Source organism: Fusarium fujikuroi, chromosome FFUJ_chr01, assembly GCF_900079805.1.
Source record: "Fusarium fujikuroi IMI 58289 draft genome, chromosome FFUJ_chr01".
NCBI classification, from domain to species: domain Eukaryota; kingdom Fungi; phylum Ascomycota; class Sordariomycetes; order Hypocreales; family Nectriaceae; genus Fusarium; species Fusarium fujikuroi.
This window is the reverse complement of record NC_036622.1, coordinates 190,132-210,801: the sequence shown is the minus strand read 5'-3', so window position 1 is coordinate 210,801 and position 20,670 is coordinate 190,132. Positions and strand designations below refer to the sequence as shown.

General features: G+C 48.2%; 8 protein-coding genes, besides 1 other annotated feature; 2 read left to right on the top strand and 6 right to left on the bottom strand.

Moving 5' to 3' along the window:
• Positions 1-20: 20 nt before the first annotated feature.
• FFUJ_02014 (uncharacterized protein) lies at positions 21-1,438 on the bottom strand (the record flags this gene model as incomplete). XM_023579783.1 has 2 exons in its annotated part: positions 21-1,223; positions 1,274-1,438. The coding sequence occupies 2 exons, from the start codon at positions 1,436-1,438 to the stop codon at positions 21-23; spliced, it is 1,368 nt and encodes a 455-aa protein (XP_023423588.1).
• Positions 1,439-2,100: 662 nt separating this feature from the next.
• FFUJ_02015 (uncharacterized protein) lies at positions 2,101-3,995 on the bottom strand (the record flags this gene model as incomplete). XM_023579672.1 has 3 exons in its annotated part: positions 2,101-2,354; positions 2,415-3,354; positions 3,414-3,995. 3 exons carry the CDS (start codon positions 3,993-3,995, stop codon positions 2,101-2,103), a joined length of 1,776 nt encoding a protein of 591 aa, XP_023423587.1.
• A 923-nt stretch (positions 3,996-4,918) lies between these two features.
• On the bottom strand, positions 4,919-7,060 carry FFUJ_02016 (related to Melibiase subfamily; the record flags this gene model as incomplete). The annotated part of the gene is made up of 1 exon (XM_023579561.1): positions 4,919-7,060. The coding sequence occupies one exon, from the start codon at positions 7,058-7,060 to the stop codon at positions 4,919-4,921; it is 2,142 nt and encodes a 713-aa protein (XP_023423586.1).
• Positions 7,061-7,863: 803 nt separating this feature from the next.
• FFUJ_02017 (probable alpha-glucoside transport protein) lies at positions 7,864-9,409 on the top strand (the record flags this gene model as incomplete). XM_023579450.1 has 2 exons in its annotated part: positions 7,864-8,402; positions 8,482-9,409. The coding sequence occupies 2 exons, from the start codon at positions 7,864-7,866 to the stop codon at positions 9,407-9,409; spliced, it is 1,467 nt and encodes a 488-aa protein (XP_023423585.1).
• Positions 9,410-9,849: 440 nt separating this feature from the next.
• On the bottom strand, positions 9,850-12,487 carry FFUJ_02018 (related to transcription factor ZMS1; the record flags this gene model as incomplete). XM_023579339.1 has 3 exons in its annotated part: positions 9,850-11,049; positions 11,106-11,369; positions 11,423-12,487. 3 exons carry the CDS (start codon positions 12,485-12,487, stop codon positions 9,850-9,852), a joined length of 2,529 nt encoding a protein of 842 aa, XP_023423584.1.
• Positions 12,488-13,916: 1,429 nt separating this feature from the next.
• Positions 13,917-13,988, top strand: a tRNA (tRNA-Thr).
• A 580-nt stretch (positions 13,989-14,568) lies between these two features.
• Positions 14,569-16,407, bottom strand: FFUJ_02019 (aurofusarin/rubrofusarin efflux pump AFLT; the record flags this gene model as incomplete). XM_023579228.1 has 4 exons in its annotated part: positions 14,569-15,014; positions 15,072-15,296; positions 15,356-16,187; positions 16,249-16,407. The coding sequence occupies 4 exons, from the start codon at positions 16,405-16,407 to the stop codon at positions 14,569-14,571; spliced, it is 1,662 nt and encodes a 553-aa protein (XP_023423583.1).
• A 667-nt stretch (positions 16,408-17,074) lies between these two features.
• On the top strand, positions 17,075-18,184 carry FFUJ_02020 (related to 2,4-dienoyl-CoA reductase precursor; the record flags this gene model as incomplete). Its single annotated transcript, XM_023579116.1, has 1 exon — positions 17,075-18,184. The coding sequence occupies one exon, from the start codon at positions 17,075-17,077 to the stop codon at positions 18,182-18,184; it is 1,110 nt and encodes a 369-aa protein (XP_023423582.1).
• A 927-nt stretch (positions 18,185-19,111) lies between these two features.
• FFUJ_02021 (uncharacterized protein) lies at positions 19,112-19,807 on the bottom strand (the record flags this gene model as incomplete). XM_023579005.1 has 2 exons in its annotated part: positions 19,112-19,624; positions 19,682-19,807. The coding sequence occupies 2 exons, from the start codon at positions 19,805-19,807 to the stop codon at positions 19,112-19,114; spliced, it is 639 nt and encodes a 212-aa protein (XP_023423581.1).
• Positions 19,808-20,670: the final 863 nt, after the last annotated feature.

The following is a 20,670-nucleotide window of genomic DNA, read 5'->3' as shown; positions in this document are numbered from 1 at the left end:
ATAAACCGGCACACTTTGATCTAAATGTCTTTGAGCATCTCCTTTAAGATGGCATTTGTAGTGTTCCACAACATGACGCAATCATTGTTCATCCAGAAAGCCCCAGTGTACCAAGTCGATCGCTGGCCCTGAAGATCGTTCGCCCTTGCAAAAATACCACCACGCAGCTGCTCAGCAGACCAGCGCCTATACAATAGTCCATGATCCGAGAAAGTTCTAAAATCGAGATCGCTAGAGTTCCCAGCTGGGATTGTTCCCGCATCAATGAGATTCTGAACAGATTTGCGGATAAGGTCTTTGGCATCCTCAATTGACGTCTCTCTGGGGACGACAGCTAGTGCGCGGTGGATAGGCCCTGTGGAAGAGTTTCCTTTATAGTGAAAATATGCTTGGAAGGGGACTGTTGGGTACGCGAGGTAGTTTGCGTTGATGGCAGCTGGAACAACATTGGTGATCTCAGCTGCGGGCAGAGAAGGGTGAGATACAATGCCAGTGAAGTAGCGGTTGCCGGCAGCGGAATGGAAGACTTCCAGTTCCTCACTGGTCAGGTCAAAGTATTTCGGGTTGATTGTCTCTGGTCCGATAGTGATCAGAAGTCGCTTGGCGTTGACCTTTGTGATGTGCCCATCTTTATCTCTAACCTCAAGCTTCACTCCGCTCTTGGTTCGCTTAGCGGAGATCACTTCGCTCTCATAGAGGACGTCTTTGCCCAGAAGTTTCGCAGCCTTTCTCCAGATCTCCGTGTTATCACCTGATACTGGTTGGAAAGATCCAACGCTGGGATTCCATGCCTTCCATACATCAATCATCAACGCAGTGTTAAGATCAACGACGACAATATCCCAGATGCTTGGGCTCGCAGCTTCTGCTTGATACTTGCGCGTGAACTCATACCAAGGCAGCAAAAGATCCGACGGAACCCTGTCACCTCGTGGGAAATGCTTGCTAGTAGGTAACAGGATGTCGGTGTACTTGAGCCACTGGTCACGATAGTTGCCCATAGCATCAGCGGCCTCTTTCGTGGTGGGAGGCGTATAGTCAACTGTTTTGCCATCTTCAAAGTTGACGTACAAGTTCCCTGCGGGTACGGACTGGAGTGGCCCGATAGGAACTTTCAGTTGTCTGAAGAAGTCAATTGAGGCGGTGATGTTCGTAAACGCGTCAACGCCATAGTTGTACGCCTTTCCAGTGACTGGATCGTACCAGGACTGTGCATGGCCACCCTACGATATGTCAGTCACTGTTCCCTCAAGATTTCATGCAATCTATGTACCAACTGCTTTTGCTTTTCAATGACTACAATCTTCTTGCCATAGTTCTCTCGCAGCTGGACAGCAGCATAACCACCAGATCCCCCGCCGCCTACGACCGCAACATCAACGTCAATCGCTTGGGCGGCAGCAATGAAAGCTGAGAGGAGGAGCGTGGAGGAAATCATAATGTCGCAAACAGTTAAAAGGATGTTGTTAAGCCAGTAACTGCCTGTGGCATACACGGCTACTGGATCAGTCAAGTAACGGAGTATTTGATGCAAAGTAGAACAACGTGGCATTGCTGATTTTCTCCCGGAATAGTCGGTAAGAAGGATAGCTAAACTCTATTTGGTCGGATTAACATATTTGCATCCTTGTTCTTTGGGGCCTGTTGACATGCCGTATAGTCCTTAGGGTGAGCATGGGTTCTCCAAACTTTACTAATAGTCACTAACCATATTAACTTCGAATATTCTTAAATAATAAGCTTGGATACAAAGAATCTATAGTGGACATTAAAGAGATAAAGGGGATTAAGGAAGAATAAGATATGTGAAAGAGATGGCTCAACCAGTCACGGGCTGATCGATATGGTACCCTACACTGTCTCTCGTAGCTTCTAGGCAGAGCGGTGTCTTGTGGAGAATATTGCAGGTCTAAAGATGCAAAAGCAGCTATAGGTGGAACTCAAGGATATGCCTCTAGGGGAATGAATATTATGGTGCGGAAATTGAGCTGCATCTGACTGGTTCCACTAGCATCTTCACTGATGACTATGCTTCAAAGCTAACAAACCTAGAAACGGAACACAAATACTTCGAATCCGACAAATCTCAACAAACCCGACTCATGGGGTCTCCATATCAGGACCCCAGCCTGCATGTGGTCTCATGAGCAAGCTTTCCGCCGAAGCATCCAGTGAGGCTCGCATCTCAATCGTCTCGGCCCCAACCATGCTACCCGAAACAGCAGGTTTGATCAAGGAAGCATTGTCGAGCTCAGGTTCTTCGGAACTTTTTAATTCTGAAATGGCGGTTTCGCGACGTGATACGATATATTCTTCCTTGTCGATACGGGCCTGGACACCATCTTTTACTACACCTATGCAAGATAAGTCAGCAACCGCATACGTGCAAGAAAAGATTCATAGACAAGACTCACAATAGTGCAAGAACTTGCAGACCACTGGGAACCAGACTGCTACTGCCGTAACTTGTCCAAATGACCAAGGCAATCCGCCCTCGGGGGTATACCGATCGCGCAATCCCTTGTAAAATCGGACCAGGTCAGCGAGCCCGAAGGCCATGGGCACGACTGCCAAGAATGCCGTCAGAATGGCCAAGGCCTTCTTCTTGATTAACTTCCGCACCCATAAGCCCTTTTTCGAGGGACAATGCTTTTCATAGAAACCATGTAGCGTGTCTAGCGTCCAGTCCATGAGAAGCAAGAAAGTCAGTACATGCACGAAAATCAGACTAAGCTCGATATGGGTGAAACCCGTCTTTATGTTGTAGTTCATACAGTAAGACATGGCCCCAGGATTGTTGCCGCATACCGGCAATGATGACTGCCTCTGGAGGGTTTTCTCGAATCCAGCAGCACCCCCCTTCTGAAGTGCAGACTTGATAACGATGAACAGCCAATTGAGCAGGACAAAACCAAGGGTGTATGTCGATGTATGTTCCGACGCGTGAAGAACGAGCTGCAGCAAGAGAAGAGGGATCATGCCGATGATGATCACGCCTTGAGCGATCTCGTTGTTGAGGACGTAGGAGGATATGGAAGCAACGTTAGCCAGGCCCGTGTAGTAGTGGAACGCCACAATGGTGGCTACAGAAATGGTTGCTGCGAAGAGAGTCTGCGTCTCCTGAAGGTCTATCAGGGTCGATGTTATCGCGCTGGGGAACTGTCTGCAGAATCGAATGGACCACTTCACTGGCGGACAAGCATTTTGTCTGGTAGCTGAGGGTAGCAAGCTACTTTTGCTCATGAGCCTCCCAACTCGTCCCCAAATGTGCTTCCTCGTCCACTGACGAGTCAATGCGAAAGAAAGACAAAAGAATAAGACTAAAACGTACTGCATGATGTACGATATGAGTACCTGTCCATTCATTGTCAGAGCATGGAGATGGCGATAGTGGCGTGGACAATGGTACTCACTCCCTGTCCAACCAGGTCAAAGTCGAACCCAGGATCTGCAACGGTACAATAGCGTTCTGAAAGGACCGTGCCAAAGTTACCGAGGCTGAATTGGTGTATAGGGCTACATTGGTAGTCGAAAAGATCCTCTGTGCATTTCCCGTACTTGGAGTCGGAGCATGACTGCCACAGACACTCACGAACCTTTCTGAAGGCGTAAAGTCTGTCAAAGTCGCGCAAGGAACCAAAATGGAACATGTCATCCATGTCCTTCTCACTGCCTCTGTTGACTGTGTCGTTGGTTGGCTCTGGAATCACCTTCATAGCTACAGTCGATAGAGTCATGCAGTTCCATAGGTTCTGCGGAGATCTGAACATATACTCGGCGCTGTCGCATGTTTTGGTGCAATTTAGCTCTCCAAAGTCTCCATTATTGCATCCCTCTGCCATAAGCTTTGCCGTATGTGTCGGGTCTGCAAGCGTGTCAGACACCCGTTTGAAATAGGCCTCATCCCACATCTGCCATTCTGGCGAAATGATGGTGCCAAGCAGCTTCCTATTGCTGGTGATGTTGTGAATGACTTCGAATTGCCATTCAACCATGGTGCCGGCGAGAAAGAAGATCAGAGTTTGTTGAGGAAGATTCAAATGAGACCCAAGAGGTTTGAGCTTGCCTGATAGGAATAGTGGTGGTCACTTGCACCTTTTTGAATCTGAAAACTGCCCAGCTCACCTCATGGTCTCGTTTAGAGCTGAAGATTCGACTGGGGCGTGTTGAATCGGCTGGCGGTTAGTGGTCACCAAAGTGAGATAAATCGATGCCCGTCCAATGATGATGTTTTCTAAATATAAGCAACATAAAAGGGCACAAACCATACAGCCTGGCGACAAATCAAGATTCGATTTTATTGGGCAAAGGCCTGTTGGAACCACACGCATTACTGTCACAGCCACGGGGCTTAAGCTGACCTGCTGTAGACTGGCGCTTAGCTGCGAGGCTAAGCCCACCATCGGAGTTGCACACCCCTGTAAATGGGCCTTGTTTCGGATTAGCTCCTGATTGTGTGCTAACACATAAAGCGAATCGAAGCCCGAGTCCTTTGCCTCTCTCCGCATTCAAAGGGAAATTTACTATCCTTCATACCTAACTTCTCTAGTGTCCGTGAGTTAAATATACGCTTATTTTAACAGGCGCTTGCCGCTTAAGGCATCGGGATATAGCTATAGTATTATTCCTTCACATGTCAAGGACCGTCTGCCGGGTCACAACAGGGAGGAGTAGTTAGTTAAAATGCAGAAGGTTGGAGGTACTTGATACCCTATGTAATATATTTTTCGAGAAAGGCCTAGCAATCTCCTAGAGCCCTAGATAAGCCTGTACTCCGGCTTGAGCCAATTTATGCAAGGTCAGTACCCTCTAATATATACATAAGATCGAGAGAGAAATAATTCAGCCAACAGAGAAGGCAATGACTTTGGGCATAGTCATGGCTGTGAATCAAATGTCCAACAGATCAATTCTCTATCTAGGTAGTAATATGAAGAACCCGAGCACACCTCGTCTCAGGAAGTTTAAGCTCTAGAGCATCTTGTCCTTTGTTCCAAATGGCTTGGGTAGGTAGTCGTTTGGGGTACAAGACGTTTACCTGGACCTTGCCACTGCCAGCCAGTCTTGGTAGCGGTATCTTCTTTGAACAGCTACCGCCTCTTCGCCACACTGAAAGGTACAGACCATTATCAGTCTCCAATCCCAGCGATATCCAATCATCATGCCAACGAGGCAGTCCCAGAGGCCAGATAGCATGTGCCGTCACAAGATGCCGACGAATCATCTTGTTAACATCCATCCCCTCGATGATGAGCTCCATCTGCGAAGTACTCAAACGATCAAGTCTACCACTGAGATAGACTCTCCCCAACAGACTGTTCACTACAGTGAAAGCATTGAGTTCGTCGCTCCATTCCGGCTGAGGATATGCCCAGCTCGCACTTTGCTCGGGCAGTACACCTGTTGGCAGGGCTGCAGCGATGGCAGCGTACAGGATAGGGTCTTGCTGGTCGCTGGTGGACTGAAGAGAGTGGACTGATAGCATGGCGTAATCCATCCTTTGTGCACCGCTGGAGCAATTCTCGATCACAAGGTTTGGATGCTTGTCGAGGAGTGACCGGACCCAGTCGAGATAGCATCTCTGGTGGAGGAGCTGGTTGGCACCAGCGGAAGATGGGCCTGGAGCATCGGTTCCTTGGATGACTTCGATGTTGTAGTCGAACTTGAAGAACCCAGCTCCGTAATGGACCACAAGTCTATCAGCGACGCTGGTCATCCAGGCTCGTACCTCCGGATGGCGATAGTCGAGCTGAAATCTTCCTCTCTCGACAACCCGTTGCCCATTCTCGTGAAAGAACGCATCCTCTGGCAGTCTTTCACCAACGACACTCCGGACGCCCACGACTTCAGGCTCCAACCATAGCCCTGGAATGAGACCCTTACTCTTAATCTTGTCCATCAGTGTTTTGAATCCAGAGGGAAACCGCCTTTTGGAAGGTTCCCACAATCCAACGTCATCCCACCAGTTGCTATCATCGGCGTACCAGCCGGCATCAATGACAAAGTATTCGGCTCCAGACTGGGCCACAGGATCGAGTAAAGCTTCGATCTTATCTTCATCTGGGTCGCCCATGAGACAGTTCATGTAGTCGTTGAAAACTATCGGAACCCTCTTGTTGTCATCGTGTGGCCGAATGATTCGTCGTCTGTAGTCGTTCAGTGCACGGATAGCGTCTTGGAAACATCCAGAAACCCGAGTCAGAGAGACCGGAGGCGAAGTGAAACTGTCGCCGGGGCGTAGAGTATGTCTCCAATCGTGGTCTGCCTTGGTTGGGCCTCCAGCCGCGACGTAGACGCTATCTTTGTAGTCTCCGATTTCCCATCTCCAGGATCCATTGTGTTCGATCTGCCAAGCCCAGGTATCCGAATTTGACTCAGACTCCAATATTCCCATTGGTAGGTACGAGCCAGTTGAGAAGGATCCCCTGTTCTGGAGACCAAAGGTTGCCTGAGACCCTGAGTGGCCGTCACCTAGTTCACAGATACCGTTTTTGTCTATGCCAATGTCGGGTAGTGAGTGTTTGCGCCATTGAGCTTCCCTGAACCAGGTATTGGTTGCCGTTCTGAGGATATAGTCTTTGTTCCATTCATTTGATCTTGTTGTGAGGCCGCCGATGGTCAAAGATGAAAGCTGCGTCACAATAACATCTGACGACTTGGATTCATTTCTGATGGTGACTGCTGACCTAAGGACAGGCACGTCTCGGTATACGCTCAAATGAGTAGTCACTGAGATCCCCGACCTTTCATCCTCACTATGAATGTCCAATCTCTGCATATCTCCATCATGGCTCTGTTGATGACTTTTGTATCGCAGCCTGGAAGACAGATACCCGCCAACAAGTGATTTTGCCGTCTTGTCATTGGTATTGCCTTCGCCATTGAGCCTGACACTCACAAGTGGTAGCTCAGACGAGGCGAAGAGGGGTGAAGCAGACTTCTGATGGCGATGATTCAAGGGGAGAATCTCATAAAGACAAATTGCCCCAAACTCATTTTTGACAAAGTTGATGGTCAGTGAGGTGGTCTGCCAGGAGATGAAAACAGGGTTATCTGCCATTGGAAAGACAGTGAGACTGCAATAACTTGAACGAAGTAGACGAGGCAGGATTGGATAAAGGTCTGATCACCCTGCACTTTCTCTTATACATGTTAGAAATGCAGATCCCTACTTAGCCAAGCACCTTGCTCTTGTCTACCCCTCTCAGTACGGGCGCTGGTTCTGTGCTACTGGTTCTGGTCACGCTTCTGCTTCTCGCACTTCAGAGGAAGCGTCAGGAACCGCCGGATATTAGGGAATACAGAGTGGGGGTGGAACGAGGGATAACACCGAACATCCATGGCGAATACCAAAACTCAATTGGTCGTAAAGATATAGTGGCTGTCAGTAGTCGAGAATCGGCTTTTCATTGTGGGGGTGGATTGTCCGACATAAATCTTCACCCACGAGGCTTGTCCCGGATTAGGTGTAGCCTTAGGGGCTAGAGGGTCAAGAACACAACGAAATCCCGAAGAACCTGGCAGACCAACCTCCTCTTGAGCCTAGATCAATGGACATTCTTTACGCTTTTCCGATGCCTCACATTGAGCGCATGGCACCGATGTGGTCTGCTTCTCCGCATTCTGGCCACTCCGTGACTTTTCCCCACGGGGCTTGAGAGCTAATTCGGCTGTCATGCGACTTCAAAGTGTCCCAGCTGAAGGGGACTCCAAGTCGCCAGAATCAGGCAATTCATTTGCAAGTATAAAGTATAGAGCTCGGACGCCTGGAGTATTCAAAGCCAAACATTTTCTTCCATAATCCCTTCCTACTATCAGCATTTGTTATCAGCAGTAAAATTAAACAGAACCATTTCATCGGCCATGGAGAAGACAATCTCTTCCCATTCGGTCGAGCACAACGAAGGCCTAGCTACGCACGATACACGCGACGAAAAGAACAATTCTAACGTCATGCTTGGCCGTGCTGGCTCCTGGGAAGCTACCTTGGACGAAGCCCAGGCCGCAAATGCGCATGAACATGCTCTCACTGTCCGTCAAGCCCTCAAGTCCTACCCGTGGGCTGTCGTCTGGTCCCTCGTTGTGTCACTATCCATTATCATGGAAGGCTATGACACTATCTTGATTGGCTCGCTCTATGCCTATCCTACTTATGCTCGTCGATTTGGAGAATATCAGGATGCTACCAAGACATACCAGATCCCTGCCCGCTGGCAGAGTGCCATGGGCAGCGGTCCACAAGCTGGTGCCATCGTTGGTGCCATCCTGAATGGGTTCATCATACAGCGCTTTGGGTATCGACCTGCGTTTTTTCTCGGTGTGGTGTTGATGGCTGCTTTCGTCATGGTATCATTCTTTGGCATGTCTGTTGAGCTCCAGGCCGTGGGACAGATTCTCTGCGGGTAAGTCGACCAAGCTCTCCCCTCTGCTCTACACGACATAGACTTTCCTCTTGGACACCTCGGCTAATTCGCGACCAAGGCTCCCTTGGGGCATCTTCGCCACGATCGGTCCTGCGTATGCGTCGGAACTCTGTCCGCTTCCTCTTCGCGTATACCTCACCGCATACACCAACATGTGCTTCGCAACGGGCCAGCTCATCGGCGCTGGAGTTCTCAAGAGTTTCATCGAGTGGGACAACGACTGGGCATGGCGTGTTCCTTTTGCTCTGCAATGGTTATGGATCCCATTCCTCTTCGTCGCCTGTATATTCATGCCTGAGTCCCCCTGGTATCTCGTCCGTAACGGTCGGTACGAAGAGGCCGAAAAGAGTGTCCTCCGCCTCATGGCCACTCACGAAAAGCCCCAAGCAAAGCCTCTCGTTGCATTGATGATTCACACGAACGAGACCGAGAAACGAATTGCAGAAGGCACTTCATATTTCGATTGCTTCAAGGCAGCTGACATACGCCGTACCGAGATTGCTTGTGTGTCGTTCCTTGGTCAGATTACCTGCGGCGCCCAGTTCGCCTATTCTGCTACGTACTTCTTTCAACAAGCGGGATTGGACTCAGAGACCTCGTACAACCTCAATCTTGGCGGCACTGGGATGGCATTCTGTGGTACTATTGCGTCGTGGTTCTTGATGAGACACATCGGCCGTCGAAACTTATATCTTGCAGGCATGAGTGCCATGAGCATGTGGCTTCTCATCATCGGTGCTTTAGCTACCAACACTTCCAATCCCGCCGTCAAGTGGGTTCAGTCGATCCTCTGCTTGATTTGGCTCCTCACCTTCTCTCTCACTGTCGGCCCAATCGGATGGGCCATCCCTGCCGAAGTTTCGTCCACGCGTCTGCGATCCAAGACCGTGGTCTTGGCCAGAACCTCATACTACCTGGCACAAATCGTTGCTAATGTCATTCAGCCATACATGATGAATCCTTCTGCCTGGAATTGGAAAGGCTAGTATATCACTCGCATGTTAGCTCTTACGAATACTAACCCTTGGATCACAGGCAAAACTGGATTCTTCTGGTTCGCTTTTGCGTGTCTCAGTGTTGTCTGGGCTTTCTTCCGCCTGCCTGAAACAAAGGGCCGCAGCTACGAGGAACTTGACCTGATGTTTGAGGCTAAGCTTCCGACGAGGAAATTCAAGACCTATCACGTCGATGCCTATGATAACAGCCACGGAGCGGAAGTGACAAAGGTTTAGAGCTGTACGGGGACGTCTCTATGTCTGCTAGCCTTGGAGCTCGTGGATCTGGTTTTCTTGAGACAGCTATACATCCAGACCTATCAGTGATCGTTCTATAAGATATCGGGTTATCAACTAAGAACTAAGAATGCATCACACTGGCTCCCTTCCGACGAGTCTAAACCTCCATTGCTCTCCCACCCAATGTGCGTTCACAGTTCCCACTGTGACATTTTCAAGTCTCGTAGAAATCTAGCGTAAGTCTCAGAAATATCCCAGGGCTTGTGCTGTTCCATCAGTAAACTCGATACTTCTTGCAGCATATGCAATGGGCCTTCAGTTGCACACAGGTCATCTACTCCCTCAAGGGGAAGACGCAGGTCCTCACCAAATCGTATAAAGTACTGTACAAGTTCATCGTCCATCGGCCTGTCTAATTGCATCGCGCTTGGCATTCGCCGCCTGGTTGACATACAGTCGCGCATCGTATGGCTTTCTAATGAACCATGTGTCGTGGGCGCGGAAGTTACAGAGTCCTCGTTGTCGCTCAGTGGAGACTGTGCTGCGGTGTATGCAGACTCGTAAAGCCTTCGAATGTTTGAGGTTTGACCATAAGCCCAGAGCACCAACGATGCAAGGAATAGAGCAAATGGCTCAATAATTGAATCTGATGAGTATCTCCTCACATGCCACAGAACAGCCCCAGCATGTATGACTGCCAGACGAGCTTTATATCGATCTTGAGTCGCCCAGATCTTGATAGTCTGTCTTGGTTCTGAGCTGGCGGTACCGTGGCGATAGAGATTACTGGGGGTCATGTGAGTAATCCCCGAGAGAGTACTCTGGTCAGCAAACGCAAAAAGATCTTGGACCGGCGCGAGGAGTGAGAGGCGGGCTAGATGCAGATGCAGTAATACCGGATCTTCAAGTCCTTCTGCTTTGGCTGATAGACTGAGTGCTTCCCAGTGCAGCACATCCAAGCAGTCACAGCACTGATTGCGCCACTTTATGTACTCGGGTACTGAACCAAGATACTTTCTCTCAGGGACATGGATGGTTAGCTGATTTGTTTGTGGTATGTCGCGAAGTGCATCAGCCAAATATCCGTTAGCGGCCCATCTGCGATGGACCAGCATGTGGATTATGACAATGGTTGCAAAAGAATCCGATGAATTCTGCGACTTCAAGTGTCGCCAAAGCTCCAGTGTTACTTCGGGTACTGTAGATCTTGAGGCTTCTTCGGTAGAGAAGGTTATTGGGTCGGCATCTCTATCTGCTAGGTTTGCCGTAGACCAGGCCTCTGGCGACTTGGCCGCCCATAGCTCCTCTCGGCATGGAAGCCGCAGTTGAGGTTGATCTGGGAACAAGCACGGATGATGCTCAGAGGCCAGAGCAAAGTAGCCACTGGCTAACTATGAGTCATATTAGAAATTGACAGCAATCGCAAACAGGGATGCGAGTTACGTACCCAAACGAAAAGACCCGTCCTTCTTCGTGTCTCTCGAAATCGCCAGGTGATCCACTTCTGCTCCAGACTCTGATCATTCTGATATGAACCGATATTGTCATCCTCACTCAATAAGCGAAGCCGAAGACATGCTTGTGCTGCCATTGCTAAGCCGTTGTACCCGCATCTGAGTAATTCCGGCTGACGGCTTTGACAGAGTCCAACTGAAGCCAGGATTCGAGCCTGAATATAAGGCAACGGCTCTTGGGAGCCGATAAAATCGAGCTATGCAGAGTCAGTTAGACTCTTACCAGATAGTGAGATGGCCATTTCTATACTTCTCTTGCCATGAGCTCATGCAGGATACAGCATAAGCAATCTCCAAAGCGGTTGACTTCTTCAGAACCAAAGTATTTAGAACCAATCGCAGCAGTAGCTAGGCACAAGCTCCAGCCCCAAAGAGGGATAGACAAATGTGATCTGTCAACGAAGGGGTTTACCGGATGGAAGTGCTCGAAGTAGAGACTGATAAATAGTTGAAAAGTGCGTTTGGTTAGCAGATTCTCTTTGTGAGCGGCAAAGTCGGCAAATATATGGGACCTGGTCGCATGAGAGTCCAGTTTTGACATGAGCTCCTCGAATATACTATCTGGAACGTCGCTTGATGCCCCAATCCGTTTACTTGCTGCCGCCACTCTGGCATCTAAGTCGCTGATCCATGATACGTGGACCTGCTGGCCCGGACTTGGCCCATGTTCTTCGACATAAGCAGCACGCCGTTGGCGCATGTATCTCTCTGCTCGGCTTTCCCTGAAACCCGCTCCGTCTGAATAATGCGTGGCTTTAGTGCCGGGGAGCGCAGGATCGTCATTAGTGTCCGAAAATTGCGTTTTCCTTTGCTTATTTGAGGCCATAGAAGCAATCAAGGCAGAAACATGGTCTTGTTGTAGGCTCTGCTCGTGTATTTCTGGGAGAATTGGAAACGACGGTTGCGTCTCGAGGCTCTGGGGAGCAGTTGTAGATGCATCACCGACTTCAGATGCTATACGAGGTATGTCGTTGAGACTAGGCAGAAATGCGCTGTTTAGTGGGACATCGTCAAACGGAAGCCAGTTTGTGGGTAATGAATAAGTGTCTGGGATATCACCAACGATATTTGTCGGTCTTTCAGGCTCACGCCTAAGATGGCTTTCCACTGACGAGCTTTGGCCGTCGTTACTGGTAATTTGATCACTCTGTGTCAGATTTGTCTGGACTTGAACAGCAGAAGTCATGTTTTGTTGGCTCGTCGAAGTTTCAAGCCAATCGAGTGCGGCCCTAGGCGTAGCTACAGTAGCAGGCGACTGCACAGTTGATGTCGTTTTTGCACCTCCAGAACCCTGCTCTTCCGAGGCACTAAGCATGATTTGACGTCCCCGTCGTTTCCGAGGCAGGTAAGAGCATACAAAATTCCTCACGGCACAGTAAGTGCATGGTGTCCCTCCAGAGCATTTGATGCGTGATTTAGAACAAGGCACACAGGTTCGCCGTAGTGACGAAGCAGTTGAGGTTTGTAATCGTATGCCTTCAGGTGTTTCGCGTTCATGTAACCGCTCATGTCGCTGTGCCGCATCCCTTGAATTTCGCCAGCAGTAAGTAAGTAATCGGTATGTCCCAAATGAATTGCTTGTTCTTGGTGGTAGATGGTACTTACTTGCGACTGAATCTTTTATTGCAGTAGGTGCATTCGATAGCCTTTGTATGAGTATGCGTCTGAGTGTGTCGCTTTAAATGCTCATATCGTGAGAATTGTCGATTACATGTATCGCATACAAACGAGGACTTTTCTTGATCATCTTGTATTTCCGGTGACTCATTCGACGTCGTATCCGCCATTCGTGTTTCCATTTAAGCCAGAGCTGTATGAGTTTTACCAGAAGTGAAATTGCCAGCACTAGAAGGGGTGAAGGATACTAATAAGTACTGGCTCCTTGGGCTAAGCCGCAGCACTAAAGAAATAGCGGCTGGGGTGTGGGGAACGCTGAAAATCGGGGTCGAGAGTACGAGGTGATAGGTACGCTTCATCTGATCGTAGGCTGCAAGTATTCAATCCGCACAAAGCTTGCTGAATCCGGAAAAGATGGGAACTCAGAAAGCTTCGTCTTCAAAACTATTGACAGAAGCAAACAGAGAATAAACAGGCACTTTGGATGTGACATTTCGAACGTGTTTTAAGTTTTACGAGTCTAATACGACCGTCGATCTATATCTCCTCGAGCTAGGTATTACACGCGGTCAAAGTGTATTTCTCTCACTACTGCTAGGGTCATGTAGTGCCTATAGCGCGTTGCAACGAAGTGAGAATTAGCTCGTGCTCGCAAGATCGCCATGAATACGCCGAGAAGCGTCTCTAGTATCTCAAACGGGAAGAAGAATAATGTGACATGGCTGGTCAATTGATACCACATAATAAGCCATAAATCAGGTTTGTAGAGATTATAACATAGTCTATTTCACGAGGCCTAAGAAAAATCCTGGCATGTGAAGCCTGGCGGGCGAGGGGATGCTGCTGACTTGGCTTCTGGGAGAATGAAGATGATGTTTTAGTGGAGCGATTTAGAAGAAGGGATGCCAAGCAGGATATTGCTAGCAGAACTAATAAAGCGCTAGAGATGTTTACCTACTATCCTTGTTGGAGTAGTGTTTTTATAATGATAATCGAAGGCAGAGATCATCTAATACAAGTCGAATAATGGCTGAGAGCATTGCAAAAGAAATGACACGACGAGTAGAACAAGCATCATAGAGATAAATAACGAACGGACGCCTAAGCTTCTTAAAAACGCTAAATAAGCCCCGTTGGCTCAGTGGTAAAGCGTATCACTAGTAATGATAAGATCACTGGTTCGATTCCAGTACGGGGCAAGCGCATTCTGTTCTTTTTGCCGTTATCGCATCCAAGTTCGCTAACTACTTTATGTGCGCTCTCAGAGCCAACATCAAAGCCTGTCGCGACATAACGGACAGTTATACTATATTTTGCAGTCTCGAGATAGACGGATGGAGTTAGGTCTATATTAATTCGAGCTGCAGTTCTATTGTTATAGAGGCATTTTACAGTAGACAGATCGAAGAACAATAGCCAGAGGCCATGAAGAACTGTGAGCAGTAACACTCTCCTTGAGGGACCAACTTTCATAATGCTTGTAGACTTTTAGCCTTAATATTAGGTTTTTCATATATTGAGTTAAGTACAAAGTCAATGTGTTCCTTCAGATACGACTCCCCTTGTGCTATATGCCTTGACTACATAGTAATTACTAGTCGCGTATTCTTAACAAAGCGTGTAGACCGGTTGAAGACAATCGGTCTATCTCGTTAGCAGGCCGACTCCCTCTTCTAGTTGAACTACGATCTTGATAATTTCCCATCGAGCCCTATTCTAGAGACTACCAGGACCAGGCATCGAGAGCGGTCCTGATAGTCTACCAGTTCCTGGACCCTCTTAGTGGAACACCTTCTCCCTTCTCATCGCAAGGCTACAGATCAGACAAATAGATCCGGCCGCGATGATAGGTACATATGCGAGTTGAATCGCTCTCGTGATGCCATGGATAGCCTCTGCCTTCACGTCAGGCTTTGCGGAATCGATGAGGCCGCTACCGACACCGGCGAGAGCGTCGGCGATCTCGGTCTTGGAGACATTGGGGAAGACGCGTTGGAGAGCTTGCTGGCCATAATTGACGAATAGTGCGCCAGACATGCCCGTGCCAAATACGATACCGAGCATCTGTCCGACTGTCATGAAGCCAACACTGTAAGGGATCTCGGTAGGCTTAACTTTCATCTGAGCGACTGCAAAACCAGCTTGACAAAAGCAACCAACGCCAGTACCCAGAATAATGGTGTAGCCGTAGATCTTAGCATTGGATGTGTGCTCATCGACGGTATCTAGTGCACAGTCAGTACTTGCAGTTCAGGTATTACGCGAGGACGAGTGTCACTTACACATTAGAACTCCGCCGATTAGCTCCATCAGGGACCCTACGATGTACCAAGGATAGTAGTATCCTGTTCGGCCCATGAATTGACCGTTCAACAAGTTGAAGGCGACAAGGAACAGGATGAAGGGCAATAGGTGAACCGATGTCTCTACGGCCGTGATTCCACGAGTGAACTGGTAATACAGTGGCAGGTAGAAAATGCCGATAAAGCTACCAAATGTCGCCAGCACTAAACAAGAATCGTTAGTTTGGATCCTTTCAAAGTAGATATGAGAAGAAACGACTTACTCATTGTAAAGAAGAGGCAGATCATGGTACGGCTCTTCCAGAAGTGCATGGGAAACAGTCGGTTCTCAAATGTGGTACCAATCTGGAAGATCTGCTGGAGCACAAACAGGATGAGCAAGACGCCAGCTGTCACAAACAGACCAATGCTCCTGCCTGCATCCCAGCTCCAAAGGACTCCACCGAAGTTCATCGCCATGATGAGGCATAAGACGGAACCAATGGATAGAGCCGTGCCGAGGTAGTCAATCTGAGCTAGACGACTAGTCAAAGGGACACCTGCCTGAGGCTTGAAGTCGGGGAGGAGAAGAACGTAAATTGGACCAATGACAACCCCGACTAAAAGATTCAGGTAGAAGGCCCATCGCCAAGTCGCACTACTATCGCCAAGTGATCCTCCAACCACAGGGCCAAGAACAGTACCAATACCCCAGATGAAACCCGTAAGACTGAGATACTTTGGTCTCTCGGCGTTCGTAGTGGTGACTGACAAGAGTGTCAAAAGGCCCATGTACATGCCGCAACCTCCCGCTCCAGCGATGGCACGACCGACGATGAAGGAGTTGATGTCGGGAGCGCCACCACAGAGTGCAGACGCACCCATGAAGACGGTGGTTGAGCCAATGAAGAGCTTTTTCGCGGAGAATGTGCCATAGGCTTTAGACCATGGAAGTGTCGTTGCGGCTGATGCGAGGGCGAAAGAGACGCCGAGCCAGGGAACAAGGTCAACGCGTTGATAGGTCTCTACGACTTTGGCCTGGACGTTGGCGACTACGGTGTTGTCGAGCGCGTAGAGGAACAGGGCGGAGAGAAGAGCGCAGACAACGAGGAACCACTAGAGTTCAGGGTCAGCAAACTCGTAGGGGGCCTCTCTTGGGTTGATGACTTGTACTAACCTTGACTCCATGAACATTACGAGGAGACGGGTCTGGTGCTGGTTTTTCAACCTGGGGTTCCCTAAGGGCTTCGTTGCCTGAGGAGTCAGGATGCGGAGATGGTGACAATCGAGACCCGTCCGAACTGTGACCGGACTGTTTCTCCTGAGTAAAAGACATAGCGAAGAAGAGTATTAAGATCTGTACAAGATTAAAGTTTTTAAGGTTATAACGCTAAAAGACACTGTTGAGCAATAAAACAAACCTTCCAGCACTAGGCCGTGATTTGGGGTTATGTATTTCTGACGCTGTGGAGAAACATAAAATTTTTTATATTTAATTTTGTAATTATCATAACTAACAACCGGTCTCAGCAGGCATGAAACGATGCTTAGAAATTGCGTAGAAAACGATGGAAAACATCAAAAGTGAAGGTCTTCAGAACCCTGCCAGTCTGGCCCTATAGGGTAAAGAAAACAGGAACAAGACGACACGAAATCCGGCCCGTACCGTAACGTTACAGCACACTGTGTGGTATTCGCAAGGGGTTTAGCCTGAAAATGGAATTTGTCCCCGTTGACCAGGGGTCGGGTGCATACGCGAGGTGACGGAGGGGCTCGGGGAAATCGCGTGATTGTGAGCTAACACTAGCTGCCGCAATTGCATCTCAAGATCTCTTGATGTTGTTAAGGATATTCTCCAGAAGGCTGTGGACTAAAATGATGCACGTCAGGGATATAAAGTTGGGTCTTTAGACCAAGAAACTAGCCAGCGCAAACAATACTCAGTTCAATTCAAGCACTTGACTCTTGTTGTATTCCAGCTTTCGCTTACCAGTCTCTGCCAAATGGCTGCCCTTACTCAAATTCAATCTTCTGATGGGAAACCCGCCTCTGTGGGATTTCATTACCCCAAACAAGATCAAATTCCACCAGATACTATCGGCGTCGATCAGATTCTAGTATCCTTCATCTTCTCCCCAATCAACCCCCAAGACCTCCTCGTACTTGCAGGTCGCTACCCAGTCAAACCGCTGCATACCCTAGACAACCAGCCTGTTCTGGGCTATGACGGCGTGGCTTGCGTCCAAGCAGTGGGTCCTCTGACCAACCCAGAGCAGATCCACATTCGGCCCGGAGACTTTGTTGTTCCGCGTCGACATGGATTAGGAACCTGGAGAAGCCAAGCTCTTCTTAGCGTGACGGATGTTATTCCCCTGTCGCCCACGAAGGATCTGCTTGGCGCATCTCTATTGCGCATGGTGTTTCTGCCGGCTTACCTCCTTGTAGAGGATATGCGTGCCTTGAAGCCTGGTGATTGGATCATTCAGAATGCAGGTTCTGGAACAATCGCGAGGCTTGTAGCGCAGTTTGCGCGTCTCAAGGGTGTTCGTACCTGCAGCGTCGTGCGCGATCGGGAGGGTAGCACTCTCGATGCTCTCAAGGCTGATCTGCAGAGCCAGGGCGTTGATATCGTGATTACCGAAGACGATCTCGCTAAGCACGGCACGCAGGCTTCGGCAGAACTCGCGGATGCTGCTGCCAAGGGTCGTATCGTGCTCGCCATTGACGCTGTCTTTGGTGAATCCGGCGAGAGACTTGCAAATGCCCTATCTCATGGTGGGACATATGTCAATTACGGGTCTCTCGGCGGCGCAAGTGGAATCATTGGTCTCTCCCAACGTTTGCTGTTCTGGTCAGAGGTCAAGTTTCGGAACTTCCGTCTGTCTGAACAGCTAAAGGCTCGGACTGCAGCAGAGCAGGAATCTCTCCTGCTGTGGTTCCAGGACCTGCTTTCTCAGGGACTTTTGCGTACGCCACCTGTGGAGACGATTCAGGTTCCTCGGGATGTTGAAGGCAGGGATCAGTTTGAGAGGCTTGTGAAGGGGGCTGTTACTGCAGGTTCTGAGAGCGAGGTGGGACGGGTCAAGCAAGTTTTGCAGTTTGGTAGGATCTAGCTGCATATGCATCTTGTGAGGCTCAACGCAAGTGGTGGGCAGTAAGACTAGGTAGTAATGTAACCCTTTCATGCAAGCTGAAATCTTTTACGAGTTGTCACATACAGTGAGATTGCGTCATGCAATATGCATATTGTCTAACGCTGAAAGAGGCAACGATGCTTGCTGATACCTAAGTCCTCAGCTCATTTTGGTATGGTATGTGAGTAATAGAAATGTGTCATAGGAATTGAGATCTGATATATTACATGGATGCCTTAGGTTACAAGTTCTCGCGGAGCAGTATGTTTGACTCTTGCGTCTGGGTTCTAGGACTGTTATTCCTAAAGGAAAGAGATGCTACTTCGGGCTTCTTTTATGTTTAGACTTTAGTAAAGACAAGCTACGAGACAAAGGTAGTATTCTTAAGATATATATAATAATCCACACTAGACACTGTAAGCGAAAAGAAATACCTTAAGTTAATGAATAGAGTCTTTATAGGTCTTGAGTAGGCAATATACACTTTCACTATATAATAAGGAGTTTTAAGTTACTATTATAAATTATAGCTACTTATTGCTTTATTTATTTAGCAGACTTATCTTTGACAATATTAGTAATATCCTACTGAAAAAAACCCAGGTTAATGTATAATTTATTAGTATTATGACTTTATATGTTCATTCAGACATTATAGGCTTACTTAAATATACTAACTACATTATGCTAATTAACCTCATGCAAAATCTACCAAGTTCTCTGTTTTAGCCACAACTCTTAGCTGTAATAACATTCTGGCTTACATTGAGTTTGCAGTATTGATTAACATTAGTCTAGACAGACTACTTCTGCATATCGTATCAAGAGGCAAGTCGCGAGAAAGCAAAGTTCTTTCATGTAAATAAATTAAGTAATTCTATCTACAAGTCCAAGGTATCCATTCAACTAAGTCTCCTTCTTTGCCTGCTTCTCTCGCTCAATAGCTGACGCATTGTATTTGCGCAGAATGTCCAGCAAGCCAGGGATAGGCTCATCAAAATCAATCTTCGCACTATTCATGAACCTAGCCAAGAAGCCGTAAATACCATTAAGAAAGAAAATCTCAGTGATTTCCTCATGGCTGAAAGCCTGCAAAGCCTCATCCATGACGTCCTTGCTAACACGAGGTTGGCGACTGAGCTCTTCAACAATACGAGCAATCAATCGCTGACGCGGAGTAAACAGGCTCTCAGGCAATGGTTCTTTTGGATTGCGAAGAGCCGCGAATTGTTCATCGGTGAGACCGAGGACGCGAGCGACAGGCTCGTTGACATCCCACTCGTAAGGGGCATCGAGGGTGGCGGCTGTGCGTAGAACAGTGGTTTGCCATTCGGAAGGGAGAATCTTTCGGTTCTCGCTCCAGCTGGAAGAAAGGAGTGTCATGAATGGTTTGAAGAACACATTGCTGTTGGCGAGGAGCTTCGAGAGATATTTAGTCTATGATGTTAAAGCTTTATAAGGGGAGGTCTGACTTACCTTGAAGATGTTCCTCTCGAATGGCAGAGTTTGCAGAGCTGCCTTGATGTCTGGCGGGGCAGTGTTGGAGTCGACATAAGGGAGCAAGTGCTCGTTGGTGACGACGCGGTTGTCCCAAGAAGCCATTTTTGACAATTAAATGAAGAAGATGGAGCGAAGTTTGTAAAAGAGCTGGAATGATTTCTCGTGATTTGGTTCGAATCTGCTGTATTGGCTTGAGAAGTGTCTGTGAAAATCCCTATATATATAAAAGGACTATGTGAAACATAATGTAACGTTACATTCATCTACCATAACGGCAATCACATCGAGGTCAACATATCACTAAAAGTCAGGCTTTTCGAGTATCATAGCCTTGTCTTGGCCTGTGCCGCATACGACAACCCTGGCTCTCAGCTCATCGGAGCATTTCCTGCCCAGTACAACAAACACTGTGTAAGATTAGCGTCACCTCGGAAGCGGGCCGCTTCTAGCACATTCTCTAGCTGCATATCGCTAAAGTGTGACAACCCTCGGGATGAAATTGATGCAGTCACATTCTTAAACTTGTAAACATGATGTATATGCACCATTTAGGAAACATTTTTCGAGATACAGGCTTCGATCTAGCTTCTGAGTGTTTCGAAGGATCCTGATCCCTTACTTGCAACCCACCAATGCTTTCTGCAATTGTGCAGATGCATATCGCCACTCGTGAAACACATCTTACGGAGCCGCAATTACGAACGAGTAATTGAAAGGATTGAGTATGCAGCCGCTGATTCAATAACTACTTTATTTGGTCTTTGATGCAACCCTCGTGGTGTCAGAAACGCTGCATCGATCGTGGGGGTCGTAAGCGAAAGCCCTGTTCAACCCGAATACTACATCCGGTACATGCATCATCGCCACTTCCAGAAAAGGCATAGTCCGCATCTTACACCAGTTTTGTGAGGTTATTCCCAAACGATTTGAGTAACGTATAGTAAGAAACGTAAGACGAGATGTGT